This window comes from Rana temporaria, chromosome 3 (genome assembly GCF_905171775.1).
Source record: "Rana temporaria chromosome 3, aRanTem1.1, whole genome shotgun sequence".
NCBI classification, from domain to species: Eukaryota; Metazoa; Chordata; class Amphibia; order Anura; family Ranidae; genus Rana; species Rana temporaria.
In genome coordinates this window covers 337,156,684-337,179,592 of record NC_053491.1, presented here as the reverse complement: position 1 = coordinate 337,179,592, position 22,909 = coordinate 337,156,684, and the positions used below count along the sequence as shown (strand labels likewise).

The 22,909-nt window shown below is 42.5% G+C and overlaps 1 protein-coding gene across 1 annotated transcript in view; it reads right to left on the bottom strand.

The window, feature by feature from the left end:
- Nucleotides 1–22,909, bottom strand: part of CLINT1 (clathrin interactor 1) — a 138,314-nt gene that overhangs the window by 34,469 nt on the left and 80,936 nt on the right. The window contains exon 3 of the mRNA XM_040345073.1: nucleotides 19,463–19,559. Coding sequence (XP_040201007.1) covers nucleotides 19,463–19,559 — 97 coding nt within the window. The remainder of the gene's footprint in view (nucleotides 1–19,462; nucleotides 19,560–22,909) is intronic.

Sequence of the window (22,909 nt, the reverse complement as noted above, 5' to 3'; positions counted from 1 at the left end):
CATACAAAATGTGTCCATTTTTGTGCCCGAGACACACAAGTGTTGCATACAGTCATCTACACGACACTCTGTAGCTGTACAATGTTAACCGCATATCTGAGCATTTATGTGTATAGGGACCGATGTGCATTCCTCAACTCAGACAGTTTGCATCCAGTGATGTTCATCAGTAAACCACTTCAGCGCTGGAAGATTTTACCCTCCATGACTAGGACATTTTTTGCCATTTAGCACTGTGCTACTTTAACTGTCAATTGCGTAGTCACGCAGCGCTTTACCCAAACAACATTTATATATATTTTTTTTTACAAGAGCTTTCATTTGGTCATATTTAATCACCACTATATTTTCAATTTTTTATTATAGAAAAACGAAAAAAAAAAAAAAGACAGAAAAGTATTTAAAAAAGTTATATTTTGAACTTTCAGCTATAAAATATATCCAATAAAAAATTAAAATAATCAATATATATATATATATATATATATATATATATATATATATATATATATATATATATATATATATATATATATACATATACATATATATACATACATATATATACACACACACACACACACACACACACACTATATATATATGTACACATTATATATATGTATGTATGTATGTATGTATGTATGTATGTATGTATGTATGTATGTATGTGTATATATATTTATGTATATATCAGGGGCGGACTGACAACTCATGGGGCCCCTGGGCAATAGAAGATTATGGGGCCCCTCTGGCTTACAGATGACCACCACGCCAGGAGGTAGTGCAGAGGCGGGCAGCTAAAATCTTGGGATATTCACATTAAAAGCATGTCATTTTCGGACATATCAGGGACAGATCTAAAAAAAACACAGATTTTTACATACTGTCCCTGGTTTTACTGAGCCTGGCAACCCGGATGGGGCCCCCTAGTGGCATGGGGCCCTCGGGCAGTGCCCGAGTGACTCAATGGTCAGTCCGCCCCTGGTATATATATGTATACACATAAATATTACAGGGGGACATGGTTACAGTGTTGGGGGGTCTGAACGAGGTAGAAGGAAGTTAAAAATCTTCCTCCTCAGAACCCCCGTGATTCCCTCTTCGCTCCCCGCTTCACCAGCTCTGAGATGGTGAATCGGGGAGTGTGGATTCTGACACAGATCACCAGTAAAGCATCAGGTCACAGCTTCATAAACTGGCCGTTACTCAGGGCTCAAGTCCTGCGGGAACGCGTGGGAACGGAGTTCCTGCACTTTTTTCAGAGCAGGAACGCAGTTCCCTTTGCAGGACTAGAGCAGCCGAGAGCAGCCGAGCCGCCCGAGCCAATCCTTCACTAAGCGGCGATGCCCAGCTCGAGTCACTGTCAGGGGCAGGCAAATCTTAGTAATCCTTTATGTTACTGGCAGCTTCCTGTATATGGATTCATCGGGTAGTGTGCGGGTATTCCGTAATTTCCTCGATGCCGCAATGTCTCCTGGGAGCTTTTGTCATTATTCCCAGGAGACATTGCGGAGGTCTGCTGCGAGTTATCGCGGGATTTAGAAAGAACTTGCTTAAAGTTCCCACGACAACTCGATGAATCCATATACAGGAAACGGCCAGTAACATAAAGGATTACTAAGGTACAGTGGATCGAAAAAAAAACATGCAGTTTTAGTAATTATGCATATGAGCGTATCATTTTTTTTTTGTGGGGGGAGTGGATCTTGGGTGGGAGTTCCCACACTTTTTTCCCCAGGACTTGACCCCTGCCGTTACTGTGTCAGTCTATGAGGATTCTCTGTGTGTAGAGATAATCTGTGGGAGAACAAGTTCAAACACTTCTCCCCCCGATTATCTGTTTCATAAACTGTTTATGGGCTGTGATCAGTGGTGATCCCTGGGATCACCGCTCTTCACTGCAGTCCAGCTCTAAATGCCATAGAGCACTTGTGGAGAAATCTCAAAACAGCAGTTGGAGAAAACCTTCCAATCTGAGAGACCTCGAGCAGTTGGTGAAAGAAGGGCGATCCAAAAATCCAGTAGAGAGGTGCAAGAAACTCATTGATGGTTATAGGAAGCAATTAACTTCAGTTATATTTTCAAGGGGTGTGCTACCACATACAGTAACAAGAAAAAGTATGTGAACCCTTTTGAAATGATATGGATTTCTGCACAAATTGGTCATAAAATGTGATCTGATCTTCATCTAAGTCACAATAGACAATCACAGTCTGCTTAACCACCGCCTCCTGCACATATACGTCAACAGAATGGCACGGCTGGGCACATGTACGTACAGGTATGTCCTGTACATGTACCCGGCTATGGGTCGCGGGCGCGCTCCCGCGACCTGGTCCGAAGCTCCGGGACCCGATCGGTCCCCGGAGCTGAAGAACGGGGAGAGCCGCGTGTAAACACGGCTTCCCCGTTCTTCACTGTGGCGGCTGCATCGATCATGTCATCCCTTTTATAGGGAGACACAATCGATGACGTCACTCCTACAGCCACACCCTCCTACAGTTGTGTCACTTTCACAGTAAACAATGCATTTTAAATGAATTTTTTTGCTGTGCAAATGACAATGGTCACAAAAATGTGTCAAAATTGTCCGCCATAATGTCGCAGTCACGAAAAAAAAAAAAAAAAAACGCTGATCGCCGCCATTAGTAGTAAAAATAAAATTATTAATAAAAATGCAATAAAACTATCCCCTATTTTGTAAACGCTATAAATTTTGCGCCAACTAACTGATAAAACGATTATTGTAATTTTTTTTACCAAAAATATGTAGAAGAATACGTATCAGCCTAAACTGAGGAAAACATTTTTTTTAATATATTTTTGGGGGATATTTATTATAGCAAAAAGTAAAAAATATAGAATTTTTTTCAAAATTGTCGCTCTATTTTTGTTTATAGCGCAAAAAATAAAAACCGCAGAGGTGATCAAATACCACCAAAAGAAAGCTCTATTTGTAGAAAAAAAAGGACGCCAATTTTGTTTTGGAGCCACGTCGCATGACCGCGCAATTGTCAATTAAAGCGAAGCAGTGCCGAATCGCAAAAAGGGGCAAGGTCCTTTAGCTGCATTTTGGTCCGGGTCTTAAACCCACTTTTTTGACTTTTACCTACAAGTAAGCCTATAACAAGGCTTACCTGTAGGTAAGGACAATATCTCCTACACCTGCACGGTTTAGTAGATATTCCCCTCGCAATGCGCCGCTGATTGCAGCGGCGCATGTGCAGGGGGGATCTACGGCGAAAGGACCGGCAGCCGCCAGACCTTGCCGAAATAAATTCTCGCGCGCATGCGCGGAAGTGACGCCATCGCCGCTCCAGCCAATCACAGCGCTGGAGCAGCGATACCCAGAAGACACGCCGAGTCAAGATGATATCTCGCTCGGCGTGGACCAGGTAAGTTCTACACACACACCTCGTTCCGAGGTAAGTATTTCATAATGAGCTAATATGCGGTCTCAATCGGGTTGAGGTCAGGACTCTGACTGGTCCACTCCAGAAGGCGTATTTTTTTCTGTTTAAAGCGGGGGTTCACCCAAAAATTTATTTTTAACATTACATTCAGCCGAGTTGTCCTAATGACAATCGGGTGTTTTTTTGTTTTTTTTACCCCGTACATACCTTATTTCACCGCCGCTTCCGGGTACGTCTTCTCCGGGACCAAGCGTTCCTATCTGATTGACAGGCTTCCGACGGTCACATACTACGCGTCACGAGTTGCAGAAAGAAGCCAAACGTCGGTGCGGCTCTATACGGCGCCTGCGCACCGACGTTCGGCTTCTTTCGGCAACTCGTGACGTGTAGTATGCGACCGTCGGAAGCCTGTCAATCAGATAGGAACGCCCAGTCCCGCAGAAGACATACCCGGAAGCGGCGGTGAAAATACGGTATGTACGAAAATAAATAAATAGCCGATTGTCATTAGGACAACTCGGCTGAATGTAATGTTAAAAATAAATTTTTGGGTGAACCTCCACTTTAAGCCATTCTGTTGATTTACTTCTATGCTTTGGGTCATTGTCCTGTTGCAACATCCATCTTCTGTTGAGCTTCAGCTGGTGGACAGATGGCCTTCTCCTGCAAAATGTCTTGATAAACTTGGGAATAAAATTTTCCTTCGATGATAGCAATCCGTCCAGGCCCTGACACAGCAAAGCAGTCCCGAACCATGATGCCCCCACCACCATACTTCACAGTTGGGATGAGGTTTTGATGTTGGTGTGCCTCTTTCTCCACACATAGTGTTGTGTGTTTCTTCCAAACAACTCAACTTTGGTTTCATCTGTCCACAAAATATTTTGCCAATACTGCTGTGGAACATCCAGGTGCTCTTGTGCAAACTGTAAACGTACAGCAATGGCTTCCTCTGTGGTATGCTCCAATGAAATCCATTCTTGTTTAGCGTTTTACGTATTGTAGATTCGCAAACAGGGATGTTACAAAAGTCTCTGGCATATGCTAAGTCTTTAGCTGACACTCTAGGATTCTTCTTCACCTCATTGAGCAGTCTGCGCTGTGCTCTTGCAGTCATCTTTACAGGATGCCCACACTCCTAGGGAGAGTAGCAGCAGTGCTGAACTTTCTCCATTTATAGACAAGTTGTCTTACCTTGGACTGATGAACAGCAAGGCTTTTGGAGATACTTTTATAATTGATTGGACACCAGTTGGCTGACACCTCACTCCAATAGCTCTTGGAGATGTCATTAGTCTAGGGGTTCACATACTTTTTCCACCTGCACTGTGAATGTTTACATGGTACAATATTTGTAACTGCTACAATTTTCTGGCCCGAAGTGATGCATTATCTGACAAATGCAGAGGTGCCAATATTTTGGGCCATGACTTTATGAGTATGGCCAGCGATGACGAACCTTGGCACCCCAGATGTTTTGGAACTACACTTTCCATGATGCTCATGCACTCTGAAGTATAGTTGAGCATCATGGGAAATGTAGTTCCAAAACATCTGGGGTGCCAAGGTTTGACATCACTGGGTTAGGGGAATACCTGCCACAGGGATGAAGCCAAAAGTGTGCCAACAAATCAACATGTTTCCACAGTTGGACACGCCCTAACAAAGGGTTGCAACGTTCAGGAGTTAGGAATGCTCGAACTGTAGAAAAGTCCAATAAGCAGAACTGCAGCATGGATTGTTTTGTATTTAGCTTTGCTCCAGAGGGGGCCGTGACTCCATCACTGTTTCCACACAACGTGTACGTAGGGCTAATGTCATTTCACCATTTAGACTTACGGATGGAGAAACCAATCTTCTGCATGACTGAGCCCTTAACTCTTCATGTTCTGAATCTCTACACACAGGGCGCATTTGCAATAGCTTTATGAAAGCACTGAGCCTCAGCAGCCACTCATAGCCAGCTGTCGTTTCAAAGCCTAGTACATGCTATCAGAAAAATCAGATGAAAAATACCACTTTCAAAGCGATCGTACAATAATCTGATCATTCGTACACCTCTTTCAAAAGCTGATCGTGACAGTTAATTCAAGAACATGATTTTTTCTCGTACTAGAACAGATTGTACGATTTTCATTTAATTAGTACAGATTTCATCCAAAAAAGACAATGCATGCTCGGAAACGAAAGAATACATTACATCACTTCAGAAAAATTGTATTCTGTTGCCACAGAATTTTCATAAGCAACCTTTTCATTTTCCATATGAGATCTGTCAGATATTTTTTTATCATGTTTACCGGTCTTTATGCCCCCTTGCGGTTCTCAGTCAGAGGTCTTTACAAAACAGCAGAGTGGCCAGCCAACAGCAGCTGGAACCAGAAAGTCTTCCAGACATGTAGTGTCCGTCTACTGTACTGCAATACCACAAGCAGGAGAATGGGATTGCGGTCACATGACTGCTACATAAATGCTCTGTCTCTCTATTTGGTGCTGTTCTTGAAATAAGTGGTCAGATAACACACGCAGAGTGAAGGGTGAAGTGCAGAGGACAATGCACTTTACCATTGGTATATTTCTTAGTTTGAAAAGACCAAAAAGGAAGAAGAAGAATATAAGAAAAAGTCTATTGATAGTGTTTACATTCACTTGAGGATTGTCAAATGGGGATCCAACATCAGGCATTTTAGATTCATAAAAATCAAATGTAAAAACAGCCCATTGGAAATGACAACTGTGCAAGGTCAACCTATATTCGCCATTCACCTACCCTTAAGCCTCGTACACACAAACAGATGTCTAATCGGACAACGTGTCGACTTTTGTCCGAGGGGCGTTGGCCATAAACGTGTCTTGTATTCAAACAGCAAAAAAATGTTGGGCAACAAATACGAAACTACGTGTTTTTTCAGCTCTTTAACGCCACCCTTTGGGAAACTTCTGCTATTGTTGTGTTATGGTGAGCATTGCTTCGAAACATGTGTGTTTGTACTTTAAATCCCCCCCCCCAACAGACTTGTGTGCACACGATTAAAAAAAAACGACATCACACATTTGTTGTTGGAAAATTTTAAAAGCATGCCATCAAATATATGTTGTCGAAAAATCTGACAACAATTGTCCGATGGAGTGTACAAACAGTTGGATTTTCCAACAGCTTGTCATCACACATTTCCCGTTGGAAAATCCGATCATGTGTTACGAGGCTTAACCCTCTAATAAAATGTACAGAAACAATACAGGAGTGTAAAGCAAAGAACAGATAAAATAATGCAATTTCCCCAACTGATTTTAGCTAAAAGTAAAGCACTGATTGCAGATTCACCAGAGTTTAGCATAAGGAGAGATGGAAACAAAAGCTATTAAATGTGAATTATGGAACAGGTCGTGCTTCCAATTGACTTCTGGAGCCAACGCAAAAGCACATGACTAGATAAGCGTGTGGGATCTGAGCTGGAGCATGTGTTTCAGCATGCTTCATAATCAACACACAGATGGAATAAGGAAGGACTGTCCATCTGCAGACAATAAAAATACATATAAAAGCTGCTCACAATACTACAGGTAACACAGCAATGACCGCACTGAAGTCAGAAATACATTGCTCGACCGATAATTTTATACCCGTCTTGAACATCCGTAGAACATTAAATCAATTTTTAGGCTGGATGTGGATTGAGGCCACCCTTGCTTCAAATTTGCATATGCCCATTTCATTCTGGTGTTTTCTGCTCCCACACTGCTTTGTGCTGTCAGAGCCGAGTAATAGCCACACCACCCAAAACAAGCAGTCTCCCACAGACTTGTATTGCTGAGAAGGGGAGAGGGCTTGTCTGAGTAGTTGCCTTATTGAATGATGAATGCAAAGTGAACTGGATTTTACTCTGGTTCCCTTTTGAAACACACAGTGATATTTAGACACCCTGCACAAATGTTCTATACTACACTGCTGTTGCCTTTGCCACCTTTTAAGCCAGGCTGTCCATAAGTTTGATAGATGAGCCCATTCACCAATTGCTAGGCAGGTTGGGAAGTCAGAGGACTCCAGGTTTCCGAGGTCATGGGTATTCAACAAAACTTCGAAGAGGATGATTGCTTTTCAGCTTCAATGCAGCTATACAATATTTTTGACCGGATACAGTTGGTTTAATATCTGCAGAGAAATATACAGGGGTTGGATAAAAAATGGAAACGAGACATGATTTGCAGGTGTGAAAGTGACAACACGTTTTGCGCTGAAAGTGGAAGTGGTGTAACATTCTTTTGCTTCCTCTGTGTGATGGGACACCTAGCCAACTGATGGAAAGCATCACTTTCGTCATTTACTGCGTGAGCCGCTAGTGATACGGCATCATGTCGGAGCTTACTGAGCTTCAACGAGGGAAAATTGTTGGTGCCTGCTTAGCTGGTGCCTCCGACTGAAGTTGCAGAGGTACAATATCAAAGGTTATGACTGCATATACAGTTTCCAGGAAAACGTTGACTGGTAAGCATAAGTGTGGGCAAGCAAACAAGGAGAGAGGTGCCTCTGGGTGCAGTACTTAAAACAGTTTAAAAATGAATTTTAAAATTAAAAAAAACACAAGTGAAAAGAAGCCACTCACATTTTGGTGGTCAATCGAAAACGTGTTGAGTCAATTTTTCAGGAGGGTAGGTAGGTATCATCTGGCGGTGTCTTTTCCCTTTGTCCCGGGTACAGCGCTCTGGGATGCAGGGGATCTGTCCTTCTGCCGCTGGTGGAATCTGTGATTTTCGGCGGTGGGCAGGGGGATCCTGTGCTGGCGCTGTGAGCCGTGTGTGCCGATGGACGAGCAGGGATGACGTCACCAGGAAAGCGACGCGTTTCTGAATGCTGGCCGCGAATGACAGGGCTGCCGCATTCCTTTCTCAAGCTGCTGATACGGAGCATGGGGCTAAACTTTGTATGACGGGGGAGTGGGCGGAGCTAGTCGGGAACAGACTGCAATAGGTTTAAAACTAAGAGCTGGGCGGGCTGATCTCGGAACAGAACGAAAAAATTAAATTAAAAATTAAAAATTAAAAAATGAAGAAATGAACAAGATGATGAAATAATGGAAAAAAATATAAAATGAAAAAGATGTATATGTATATGAAAGATAAAAATCGGGACAGAAGTGGAAGGAAAAAATAAAAATAAAAATAGAAAAATAAATAATAAAAATTGATAAAAAAATTGATAAAAAAATTGATAAAAAAATGATAAAAAATGATGAAAAATGATAAAAAATGAGAAATGTGTGTGAAAAATATATGGGTGCAATTATAACATGAATAGTAGTAGATTGGGCAAGAGGACATGGGGAAAGAAGAATAGTGAGCGATAGATTTTTTGTGGTCATGGGGCCATGACACTGAGGGATAAAGAATTTTATTATAAATAATGATAAGGTTCAAAAAGGGTAAGCCATGTGCATGGGGTGTAGGGGGGAAGGGGGCTGGTGTGATTGGAACAAATTATAGGTAGGAACAAAACACATTTGGGTGATGTGGGTACATATATAAATATGTATAGGGAGGGTACATACATAACCATATGATAAGCAATGCATATTATACTGAGGGTAATGGGAAAGGAGGGGGGGGGGGAAATATCCAATTTATTATATAATTATATATATAAGGTGATACTTACACCCGTCAAGACTATAAGGAGTGAGCACCCACCAATTAACCCAGACTATAGGTAGGTCTGAAAGTAAAAAATGATGAAGGTATTAGAGATGGATTACAATATATGGTGGATAGGGAAAAGGAGGGATAAAGGGAAGAAGAAGGGTGGGGAGGGAGAGGAGTAGGGGGGGGGGGAGAGAGAGGAAGAATAGGGTTAGGTGGAAAAAAAAGGGGGGGGGGAAAGGGGGAAGGCAGAAGGAGAGGGAGACGAGGGATAGTGGAGGGTAGGTGAAGGGTGGGTGGTTATAGGATGGTGGAGATTTCAATGCTTTCATTGATGCCACCAGGCGAGAGGGTATCCAAACTGTAGATCCAGTATGTCTCACGAGCACACAGTTTTTTGAATCTTTCGGCTGGGGGGAGTGTTTTATCAATTTGTTCTATTATCCAAACTTGGAGTCCTGAGGTAGATTGTTGGTGTAGCATGGTGAAGTGTCTGGGGACACTATGCGGGTCTGTGCCGCCTTCTATGTTTCTCCTGTGCTCTCCAAACCTGTCTCTTAGGGGTCGTATGGTTCGCCCTATGTAAAAGGAGGCCACAAGGGCAGCTGAGACCATATACGACAAACTCCGATGAGCAGTTGTAAAAGTCTTTTAAAGGATATGTTTTCCCTTTAGTGTGGAAATTTTTTTGTCCATGTTGAACGAAGTGGCATGTTTTGCAGCGAGATTTTCGGCATTGGTACATACCGACTAGTGGTATGAGAGTGGATGTAACCGATGTGGTGGGAGTGGGTTTGAGTTTGCTGGGAGCAATTTTGTTTTTGAGGTTGGGGGCTCTACGGTATGTGATTTTCGGACGAGCAGGAAGGATGGGTTTGAGATGAGGGTCTTGTAGGAGGATATCCCAGTGTTTAACTAGTATGCTTTCCATTTTTTTGTGTTTGTAGTGAAATGTGGTCATGAACCTAACTGGATGGTTGTCCATAGTTCTTTTGGGTTTCAGTGGTTTTCCATTCAGATAGAGTTTAAATGCATCTTCAGTTAAGCTCTCTGGGTATTGTTTCTCAGTAAATTTATTTTTCAGATGTTGACTGAGTTCAATATAGTCTGAATCTTTGGTACAATTTTGTCTTAGGCGACAGAACTGGCTGTTGGGGATGTTGTTTTTCCAGCTGGGCAGATGACAGCTTTTGAAATGTAGATATGAATTTCCTGCTGTTGGTTTTGTGTAATTTTTAGCCCAGATGGAGTGTCCGTCGTGTCCCAATTCATCAATGAAAGCATTGAAATCTCCACCATCCTATAACCACCCACCCTTCACCTACCCTCCACTATCCCTCGTCTCCCTCTCCTTCTGCCTTCCCCCTTTCCCCCCCCCCTTTTTTTCCACCTAACCCTATTCTTCCTCTCTCTCCCCCCCCCTACTCCTCTCCCTCCCCACCCTTCTTCTTCCCTTTATCCCTCCTTTTCCCTATCCACCATATATTGTAATCCATCTCTAATACCTTCATCATTTTTTACTTTCAGACCTACCTATAGTCTGGGTTAATTGGTGGGTGCTCACTCCTTATAGTCTTGACGGGTGTAAGTATCACCTTATATATATAATTCTATAATAAATTGGATATTTCCCCCCCCCCTCCCCCCCCTGGTTCCCCGCCTCCCTCCCCTACCCTTTCCCCCCCCCCCTCCTTTCCCATTACCCTCAGTATAATATGCATTGCTTATCATATGGTTATGTATGTACCCTCCCTATACATATTTATATATGTACCCACATCGCCCAAATGTGTTTTGTTCCTACCTATAATTTGTTCCAATCACACCAGCCCCCTTCCCCCCTACACCCCATGCACATGGCTTACCCTTTTTGAACCTTATCATTATTTATAATAAAATTCTTTATCCCTCAGTGTCATGGCCCCATGACCACAAAAAATCTATCGCTCACTATTCTTCTTTCCCCATGTCCTCTTGCCCAATCTACTACTATTCATGTTATAATTGCACCCATATATTTTTCACACACATTTCTCATTTTTTATCATTTTTCATTCATCATTTTTTATCAATTTTTATTATTTATTTTTCTATTTTTATTTTTATTTTTTCCTTCCACTTCTGTCCCGATTTTTATCTTTCATATACATATACATCTTTTTCATTTTATATTTTTTTCCATTATTTCATCATCTTGTTCATTTCTTCATTTTTTAATTTTTAATTTAATTTTTTCGTTCTGTTCCGAGATCAGCCCGCCCAGCTCTTAGTTTTAAACCTATTGCAGTCTGTTCCCGACTAGCTCCGCCCACTCCCCTGTCATACAAAGTTTAGCCCCATGCTCCGTATCAGCAGCTTGAGAAAGGAATGCGGCAGCCCTGTCATTCGCGGCCAGCATTCAGAAACGCGTCGCTTTCCTGGTGACGTCATCCCTGCTCGTCCATCGGCACACACGGCTCACAGCGCCAGCACAGGATCCCCCTGCCCACCGCCGAAAATCACAGATTCCACCAGCGGCAGAAGGACAGATCCCCCTGCATCCCAGAGCGCTGTACCCGGGACAAAGGGAAAAGACACCGCCAGATGATACCTACCTCCTGAAAAATTGACTCCACACGTTTTCGATTGACCACCAAAATGTGAGTGACTTCTTTTCACTTGGTTTTTTTAATTTTAAAATTCATTTTTAAACTGTTTTAAGTACTGCACCCAGAGGCGCCTCTCTCCTTGTTTGCTTGCTAGATTGGAACATGGTTTCTGTTCCTTATTGACGGCAGCCCTGTGTGCATACTCCCATCCTAACATATCCGCACATCCCCCATCACCACCCCAAACAGCTGGAATTTTTTACCGATTTCAACTTTTTAGATTGACTATGCTGCCTCCTATAACAATGCTCTGATAAACTTTTTTGCGCATAATCTACTTGCTATATAAGTGTGGGCAACATGGTCAGCTTAGGTCATGACCGAAAGAGACAAAAGGATATTGAGCTGGGTTGCGAGATGGAATAAGAAAGCAACTGCTGTCAAATTGACTACAGAGCTCAATCTCAGTCTTCCAAAGCCTATGTCCACAAAAACTTGGTGGAGGGAATGCCATCAGCAAAAAACAGTCATGGGCGAGCTGCCACTACCAAACCACTAGTGACCAATATTAATGCTCAGAAGATAAGAGAGTGGTGCAACACCCATAAATCATGCACGATCGATCAAGGGAAGACTAATATAGTCCGATGATTTAAGCTTCACACTGTTCCCAACCTTTGGACGTGTTTACCTGTGGCAAACTGTCCCAAAACATACAAGGACTGTTTTGTGAGAATAGAAAAGCATGGTGGTGAGGCAATCATGGGGCAGCCATAGCTTGGTCTTCTGCAGGCCCATACAAATTTTGCCTGAATATGTGCTTCCCATGGTGCAGGCATTGTTTTTCCCAAATTTACCAAAACCTTAATGTTCCAATTCACACAGCTGTTGTCAAATTGTGGTTTGACGAGCATGCAGACACAGTCTCAGACTTTCCTGGGCACCACAGTCACTGGACTGGATCATAGAGCCACTATGGTCCATTTTGTAGAACAAGGTTCAAGCTAGTTTTCGTCCTCCGGCAACTTTGCAAGAACCTGACCTCTTTTTGCATGAAGACTAGTATCAGATTCCATTATCCACCATCCAAGACTTATATTTGTCTATTCCCAGCAGAATTCAGGATGTCCAAGACAGTCCAACACCATATTACGCAACGATTTGGTTCTTTTAAATGGCATCTCCATAATTTTGTCCAACCCTTGTGGTTTCTCTCCTATAGATGGATAATAACTGAGAAAAGCAGATACCTGCTCGCACTACCTGAACAGAAGATCCAACTGTACAAGCACCACACTGGGGTTTTATAGAACTCCTGTAAGATTGTTCCTATGAACACTCTATAGAACATCATTGTGGAAGGGCAAATCTACTCCAAATACAGTTGTCCACAGCAGAGATGGAGAGGTGCATCTGTGAATGCAAACTTTAACAGCCTCTTAGAAACTCAAAGTTGCCAGCTTTGGAAGCCTGATACCAACAGTCCTGCTCTTTCGATTTTCTGATTACTAAAACTGAGATTTCACTGCGCACACACAAAAAAAAAAAAAAAAAAAAGCACAAAGGGGAATGTTAGAAATAAAAGCAGAGAGCCTGGATGAGCCCGGCAGCAAATGCTCAGAAGACAGACTGGATGTATAACTAGTGTGTGTAAAGGCATTAAATATTAACAGGTACAGCTCTCTAGGGAGTGCAAGGAGAGAGCGTACGCTGCACCCTGCAGGCTCTCAATACTTCCTGCTTCCCTTCACCTTGAGCGGCAGATCATCTGCTCTGTAACATACATCAAACCAGACAGCAGGCATGTGTACACATGAACACTCTCCCCCCCAAATCAAATAGCTCAAGAGCAGCTTCTACGCTTATATATGAATTTATAAAAGGTGTAAGGTCTAACTCCTTCTCCATAACTATAGGAGTTTAAAAGATCTAGCCCTTCCAAACATCACCAAACAGCTTTTGAAGGTTGTTTCCCCAATAGGTAAGGCATAGAAACCTGAGGTTTAATTCTCCCTCTCTACCTAGATCTTAAAATAAAATGTCATTTTAAAAATTTGTTTGGTTTTTGCCAATGCTTTACTGCTGGGAGTGAATAAGTATATACAGTATAAAACATATTCCCCGCCTGGTACACAGGATGGAAATTTTGGACGAATGATCATCCATTTTTGTTTGCATGCTAGTCTCATGCCGAAAAAAAGTAAAGTTATGAAGATTCTTGACAGAATACAACGTCCCGTGATGAATGTATTTTTCGTTTGTTAGCATGCGTTGTCTCGGTCACGTGATTTTTTAAGGACAAATACTGTACTGGTTAAACAAAAATTGTTTGTTCCGATATAGTACAACATCATTTTTTGTACTTGTCCCTTCAGATAATTTTGGAGGAACTGTCGTGATCAGCTCTCGAAAGCTGTAAACTATCAGATTATTGGGCGGTCGCTACAAAAACTTAATTTGTCAGATTTTATTATCGTGTGTACTAGACAGAACTTAAAAAAACAAAAAAACAACAACGCCTCAAAACTAGATATTTGAACTGTAAAAAATGTACAGCCCCAGCACAACACTTTAGTTCTGATTCACTCCGCCACACCCCATCCCACACCGACATCTTCCTTTGGTCTTCATTGGGAGCTGACTGTCCCGCCCTGGCCTTTTTAGCCAGCCCCCTGACAACGCAGCACCAGGTCCTCTCTCCTCCAGGGCCATGTATGCCTCAGCCGATGTCTTCTGGGATATGAATATCCTAGGAGGCTGCAAGAGCAGGCTGTCGTCATGATCGACTAGGCAAGAATAGAAGCAGGGTGGACCAAGAATGTTGACTTAAGATTAAGGAAGGGAAGGATTAGTATGATGTAAAGGAGTGTGTTGGAGTGAAAGTCTACTTAAAAATGTAACTTTATCTTCAAGCTATTTCAAAAATCCAAGGGCTTCTCCTGTTTTAAGTGGTGAACATCCTCATTACACATGCAGCGGTTGAAGGGCCTCTACAATAAACGATGGTCACTTCATCCCCCTCTATCCTGCTGTTTGCACGACAGGCTGGACATTTGAATTATGCACCCCCTAGTGGCCACACAGGGCTGTACAAACTGTGCAAATGCGCTCACCACAAAAATTAAAAAAAGATAAAAAGTGGAAAAATAAATAAAAAAATTGTAAAAAAAAAAAAAAAGAAGATTTTAAAAACACCCTTCTCCCTCCCCAGTGATCACACGCAAAGGTGAACCCATACGTTGCATACTGTATTGACACAGTGATCATACCATGCATGTGATGTATGGCTGCAAACATCTTAAGGCCCATACTCACAATCGGACTTTGACAACAAATATCTGACGGACATGTTTTATCAGACAATCTGACCGTCTGTGCGGTCCCTCGGACAATTGTTGTTGGTTTTTCAACGGACAAATGTTCGCTGTGCATGCGCTCAAACTTTGACAACGAATGTCCGATGAAGGATAATCCGATCATGTGTACACCAATCCATCAGACTAAGGTCCAAAGTACAAACACGCTTGCTCAGAACCAATGCTAAACATCAGCCAACAATAGCAGAAGTTGTCCAAAGGGTGGCGGTAAAGAGCTGAAAAACCACGTGATTTGATGAAAGTTGGTTGAAAATGTTCTGCCGTGTGTATGCAGAACAAGTTCACGGCCAACACCCATTCAGACCAAAATCCACGGAAAAGTCAGATGGAAGTCCGATCGTGTGTATGAGGCTTAAGTGTGAGCAATAATTCTAGCACCAAACGTGTGCTGTGTAACTCTAAACGAGTAAACCTGTAAACGCCTTTAAGGCGTCCCCAATGGAGATTTTTAATAGTTTGTTAACATTCCACAGGCGTATACAATTTTAAAGCGTGACATACCAGGTATCTATTTACTCGGTGTAACAGCTTTTACATTTTACACTATATATAAAGTATATTTTTTCTTAAAAATTGCTGTAGAAATACTGCATTGTGCAACATAAAAAACATTACAACACCCTCCATTTTATTCTCAAGCGGCTTTAAAAAAAAAATATATATATGTTTGGGCATTTTAGGTACATTTTCTAGCAAAAGATTATGATTTTTACATGTACGTGAGAAGTTCCAGAATTGGCTTGGGCAGCTAGTGGTTAAAGGGAATCTTAGGTGAAGCAAACCTAAAGGAAGCAGCCATGTCCCAACTCACAGATTGCATACCAGGTCCAAGGCAATGAACACTGAGTCAGAAAGCAGCATATAATTTAGAGAATAGATGACCATTATAATTTTCCCACACAGTTGACTTGATTTGTGAAATGTTCCCTACAAGCACTGTGCATGCTTTATTTCATCACCGTTTGTAAATTGCCAGCTCAGACACACAACCAGATTAATGCCAAGACAAATGATGTCTTTAGTCTGTTGCAAGAGTAGTTACTTAACACAACCACCTTTCAGTTTATTGTGAAATATTACTTTTAAAACAGAATTAAAGTATCTTTTTTATCCAACACTCAAATTACTACTTGTGTATGAAGGCATTCTTGCAGATCTGAGTTACCTTTTGCATTAGCCATATGCTAACTTGCTAGTCTGTTATTCAGTATTAGTTGGGAGGTGATGAAGGTGATACTACAATCATCACAGAGAAGTGAGGTCATCAATCCCCCTATATGAAGCTTTCTGTAAGAACTTTTCCCCCCCCAGAAACTGGGAGTGTTATATGGCAGTTATTTCTCTATCCAACCCTGCTTTTTTTTCTATGGTACTTGTTTTAAACAATGTAGCTGTCAACAAATGAAAAAAGGGAGAACACTTAGGTCCCCTTCACACTGGGGCGGGAGGTGCAGTGGCCGCTACAACTTCGGAATTGCGGCAGTATTTGGCCGCTAGCGGTGCAGTTTTAACCCCCGCTAGCGGCCGAAAAAGGGTCAACACCGCCCGCAATGCGCCTCTACAGAGGCGCATTGCCAGCGGTATTACTGCGGTGTCCCATTGTTTTCAATGGAAAGGAGCGGTGGAGGAGCAGTAAAAACACCGCTCCTCTCACCGCTCCAAAGATGCTGCTGGCAGGACTTTTGGAGCGGTCCTGCCAGCGCATCGCCTCAGTGTGAAAGCACTCTGGCTTTCACATTGAGACTGCAGGGCAGGAGTTTTCCAGGCGGTATTTAGGCGCTATTTTTAGCGCTAAACCGCCTGAAAAACTCCTCGGTGTGAAAGGGGTCTTACGTCCTCCGTTGTCTAAGGATGTGGAACCCTAGGCACGCTATTTCACATTAAGTGACAATGTCCCAGAGTTGAAAGGAATTGGTATGTTACTTTCCTAGCAACATGCCAAACCATCCCAAATTCTTGCAAACAGTCATCCATAAACTTTCTGGGAGGTGAAGTAGCAGATCATGGGTACTATGATTCATCTCTTTATTGAACGGAACGCACTTGAAATTTTTGAAAATGTGAACCCCTTGGTTGCACTACAATTGTAACCTAAATCTCGATTATTCGCTGCTCGCTCTGACAAGAAAAGGTGCACGTGCTTTGGTGACACCCAGTCAGGCTTTCTCAATTATTCCTCTTCTCCCTAAATACTCTTTTATTCCCGCTTTCTACTGCGCTTCTCTTTACTCTCAGATCCCTCTGCCTTTGCTCTTTCCCTTTGCTGCCATCAAGCCATTAGCTTTGCAACCTTACTACCTCTACATTTTATATGGATAGTTCTCCTTTCCTTTTCCCATCTCTCCCTAGGTCTCGTTATAACCACTCCATCTCTGGCCTTGGTAACCCAACCCCCTATTTTGAAAAATCGCACTGCTGCTGTAAGAGCTTTTTTCACTACCATTATACAATGTGATCATATTAAAGCGGGAGTTCACTCAAATTTTTTTTTTTTTTTTAACATTAGATTGAGGCTATTTAAGGGGAGCAGAAACGGGTATTTTTTTTAAAATCAATGCCGCACTTACCGTTTTCAAGATAGATGTTCTCCCGCCGCTTCCGGGTATGATCTTCGGGACTGGGTGTTTTTATTTGATTGACAGCTTTCCGACGGTCGCATACAGCGCGTCACCAGTTGCCGAAAGAAGCCGAACATCGGTGCGGCTCTATACGGCGCCTGCGCACCGACATTCGGCTACTTTCGGGAACTCGTAACGCGCTGTATGCGACAGTCGGAAGACTGTCAATCAAATAGTAACGCCCAGTCCCGCAGCCCATACCCGGAAGCCGCGGGAGAACATCCATCTCGAAAACGGTAAGTACGGCATTGATTTAAAAAAAAAAATACCCGTTTCTGCTCCCCTTAAATAGCCTCAATCTAATGTTAAAAATGTATTTTTTGGGTGAACCTCCACTTTAATATCTTTTCTTTTACTCCCACCTCTTTCCTACATTGGGAACTAATCCATTTGAGCGTTTCGCCAGCTGGCGGTCGTCTCATACTATTTTTCTCTGTAAATGAAACAGTCTTCCCTTTTGCTTCCCTCCATTTGAAATATAGCATTTAAAAGAAAATATATACAGTTTAAGCTGATCTCCATGTTTAATGTCCCTACGAAAGTCCATCTTGTTTGTACCTCTAAAATGTTCTTGTTAACTTGCACTATGTACAACCTTAAAGGGGTTGTAAAGGTACAATTTTTTTTACCTAAAAAGCCTCCTTTACCTTAGCACAGTCCTCCTTCACTTACCTCATCCTTCCATTTTGCTTTTAAATGTCCTTATTTCTTCTGAGAAATCCTCACTTCCTGTTCTTTTGTCTGTAACCACACCAGGGAGAAAGCCTTGCATTACTGTGTGTAGAGTGGCGTGCTCGCCCCCTCCCTTGGACTACGTTGCAGATAGAGAAAGGAGCTGTGCGTTAGTGGGTGTCCTGACTCTCCTGTAGTCCAAGGGAGGGGGCGAGCACGACACTCCACACCAGGGAGAAAGCCTTGCATTACTGTGTGTAGTTACAGACAGAAGAACATGAAGTGAGGATTTATCAGAAGAAATAAGGACATTTAAAAGCAAAATCGCAGGATGAGGTAAGTGAAGGAGGACTGCACTAAGGTAAAGGAAGCTATTTAAGGCCCCTTTCACACTGATGGACCGATCTGCTTTGCCCATCAGTGTTTCAGGCAGAACCAAATTGAACCAACCACTTCTCTCTATGGAGCGGCGAATGTCAACGGACATGTATCTATTCAGCCTCCGACATATGATTCTGTATGCTAAAAAACAGAAAGATGGGGATCTGTTACCCAAACGTCTGGCGGATTGGATGACAGTGGGATGGAAACAGACAGGCGGTCCGTTTCAATTCGACAGCGGTATGTCTGCTGATGCAGAGCGGACATGGACCTGTCATCCGCCTGCTCAGCGGAGAGATGCCCTGCTGAGCAGGTGGATCCACTGGTGGACTTCGCCAGTGTAAAAGGGGCCTTATACTAAAGATTATATTGTAGATTGTAGCCTCTGTCAAAGCTTTACACTTCTATTTTTTATTTTTATAATACAAAAAGGATAGAACACGTGACAGGAATGGAAGGGGCCACATTGCTCTGTGCATCAATGGTCTCTGTCTGTTATGCAAATACAGGAGCATTATGACATACTTAGAGGTAGGTGTGGAAAGACTGACATTTAAGCAGTCCAGCCAGCAAAGTTAAAGTTTAAAAAGTCAGAGAATACTTAGGTGTACATGCACGCAATAGTTTGAACTTGCAGTTACAGTGTTTGTATAAAAAAAAAAAAACACAATAAAAAAAAACCTTTAACTTTGTGTTGTTTGCTGTAAGCAATTATGCTGTGTAATTTAAACACCACATCTGCAGACATATCATTCAGACCAGCCCCCCTCCAATACCTTGTAAACTCTACGCCAATTCTTCTTATTGTCTTTCAGCATCCTTTGCCACAACATGTTCATCAGCTCTGGGAATTGCTCGTACATGAACGTTGCCCTGGAAGGAAAAATCAGAGACTGTAATTCTGCCGCACTTAGCCACACAACCTCTAGGTGGCAGCAGAGAACTTATTAAAAAGCTGCATACTTGCTCAATCATGAAAAACTTTTTTTTTTTTTACAAGTTGTATTTATGTTACATATGCAGGGCACTCTGCAATCAGCTTAAGCCTGGTTCACATTAGTGCCATGAGTTGTGAATGTGATTCTAGATGCGATTATGAAGTGCAGGTGGTGTGCAATTTTCTGCGAGTGCTTTGCAGCCATCGTGTGCTTTTAGTGCTGTGCATTTTTGGACGCAATTTACTGCTGCTGCTACCCTGGAAAGGAGGAGAATAGTGCAAAAAATGCACGAAAATTGCAGAAAAAAACACACATACAGTACATGCATTTTGATACCTTTCCATTTACATCTATGGGCCACAAAAACAACACTGCATCGTACCAAAGTAGCACAGGACCCTTCCCCAGTAGTGCTGCATTGATATAAACGGGCACCAATAAGAACCATGCCATTTCCATTGACATGTGATACTGTGTGACTGAAGTCGCAGCAGAAATGGCACTAGTATGAAAGGTCCCAACGAGGCATATGCAGTCAGTCATAGTCATGTGGCCTGCAAGACGATAAAAATGAGCACATTCTTGTGTGTGCTAAAAGATGCTGCAGTTCCAAGTTTTTTTCCTTATTTTAAATATCCTCTACAAAATTACAACATTGATAAAAAGACAATAGATTTAAGACACTTAAAGTAAATCTTTGTCCAGGATATAGAAAAGCCATTATTTGCATGTGCTTAAAACTAAATACCATATATAAAAAGGTACACATTATTGCAGCGCTGTAATAATCAGGACATCATTAAACTTTTTTTTTTTTATAAATGCAAGCAGTGTACTTTAAAATACCTCACTTTGATATCAGCCTCTTGTAGTCTCTTTATAGCAGAGTCCAGAGAGGGGGAGGGAGAGGCAATTCAAGGGGAGAATTTAGGTGTACTGAAGTGCACGAGGCATGCTGATGGGGGGATAGGGCAAAGTGACAGACGTGCTCTGTGTGGTGCTTCTTCTTTAAATGTCCAGTCAGAGGGTAGGGCCGGGGAGTCTAGAAGCCAGGTTCACGGTCACAGCCCGCGTTAAATCCTTCTCTGCCCATCGTTTGATAGTCAAGTGCCACTACTCTCTCCATACATCAGCAACTGGGGGTTAAAGATGAAGAAGCGGGCCTAGCTGTTTACTTAGAAAAGGGAAAGAGGAATAGGATGGTATCACTAAAGCCCTGTACACAAGGTTTGATTGTTGGAAGGGGATTGTCTGTTGACAGACTGTTGTCCGAAATTCTTACCGTTAGTACGCTCCTTTTGGACATATGTTGCCCAATTTTTGGCCAACAAATCGGAAGGCTCATCCGGCTGTACTTCTGTGGATCACAGGAATGCAGTTTGTTCTGCACTCCTGAGACCCATTTTCAGCAGACAGCGGGTCCTAGCCCACCGTTAGCTGACGTCACAGAGTCAGCCCAGGCCGCGAAAATATCATGACCATATGGTCAGGATCCACCCAGATGACTGGACTAGCACCCGGTTCAGTCTCTCGGCGAGCTGCTGAGAGCCTAAACCAGATGCTCCCGCCCCCTCTAGAGCCCTCCAGTGAGCTGAGCACCGAGCGATTAGTGGTCATTGATCGCTCAGTTCTCAGTGTTAAAGCCGGCGGGGAACTGATGCTGCATCCACCTAGGCGAGTACGATTCCATAAAAAAATAAAAAAAACCCTAAAAACTTCTCCTTTAAATAGTATTATATCTGTAAAGTTCATATCTTCTTTAGATATAGATATTTTAATGTTGACTACACAGCAATTCCTGGGCACAGACTTTATCACAACTGACTGGACTCTTTATTGTCTCTTCCTAGCAGTTAGTGAACAACCAGTTGACATACAGATTTGAGTCATACTATAGCAAAGCCCAGAAATACTGGATGGCTACATCTGTGTGATTGATCTAATTTTTACTCGCTATAAGCGATTCTCTCTCTCTCATTGAAGGCATTCTCAAATTAATTTTTCATCAGATTATTGAAACGAAACCTGCCGTTTCTGGTTCAAGTGTACTTTTTCTCAACTCTGGGCATGAGCACCATTGCTGTCTGATAACATCCAAATGCTACCCCTTAGATTATCATTCTGCCAGTCCAATAGTTATAACTAGTTGTGGCATACCTATATAAAATATATAATAAGGCGACTGTCAAATGATATCAATAGCTGGTATAACTGCTAAGGTGTTGATCGCTTGTATAAAAACAAAACCCTCACCCTAGCTTATACTCCTTTAAAGTGATCATGTTTTTTTGTCCAGGCAGAGCAAAGCAATAGATTCACTTTAACACTCACCTTCTCACCATTACAATCTTTTCTTGCTTCCCCACAGCTTTGTTTGGCTGCCAAGAGAACTCTGCGCCACTCAAATGTTATAGCTTACACAGGCCTATGGACTCTCCCCATGTTGCAGCGCTGATGCGTGATGATTGGATCAGCCACGCATGTCGAATTACATGCACTGCAATACCCAGAAGTATTTCTTTGCTTCCAGCAGCCATAAAATAATGATGGGCAGCACAGTGGCTAGCACTTCCGCCTAGAAGCACTAGGGTAGTCTGTTCAACCCGCTTAGGGTTTGTAGGTTCTCCCTGTGCCTGCATGGGTTTCCTCCCACACTCCAAAGACATGCTAGCAGGTTTTATGGCTGTCTAAATTGGCCATAGTATGTGTATGTATGAATGAATGGGAGTTGGGTACCTTAGATTGTAAGCTCCTTGAGGACAGAGACCGATGTGAATGTATAATATATATATGTATATGTAAAGCACTGCGTAAATTAATGGTGCTATACAAGTACCTGTAAACAATAATATGGGGTGGATGGGAGGAGCTTGCAAGAAAAGGGGGGAGTACGTTGCTGGGAAGCAGGGGTGAGCTCAGGTGTGTAAAGATTTTAGTCTGAACCCACCTGAGCAATTCCACCAGAAAGCAGTCACTGGACAAAGCCAATCAATAAGTGGCCGGGGCATTCACCACCCGCAGCTCCACATTTATACACGGCCAGGGCAAGGAATGTCTTGGCTGCCTGGGATTGGCTATGTGCAGCGACAGCTTTCTTCTGGACTTGCTCAGGTGGGTTCAGGACAAGGATCCAAATATGGTGGAGCTCATCCCTACTCGAGAGTAAACCTGTTACTCCCCAGGAAACCTGCTGTTGTGCATAAACAAAGTGCAGGTATGGTTTAAGGCTTAATCCCAAAAACAAAAATGTAACACACAGTGCCATATGAAAAGTACTTACCCCCT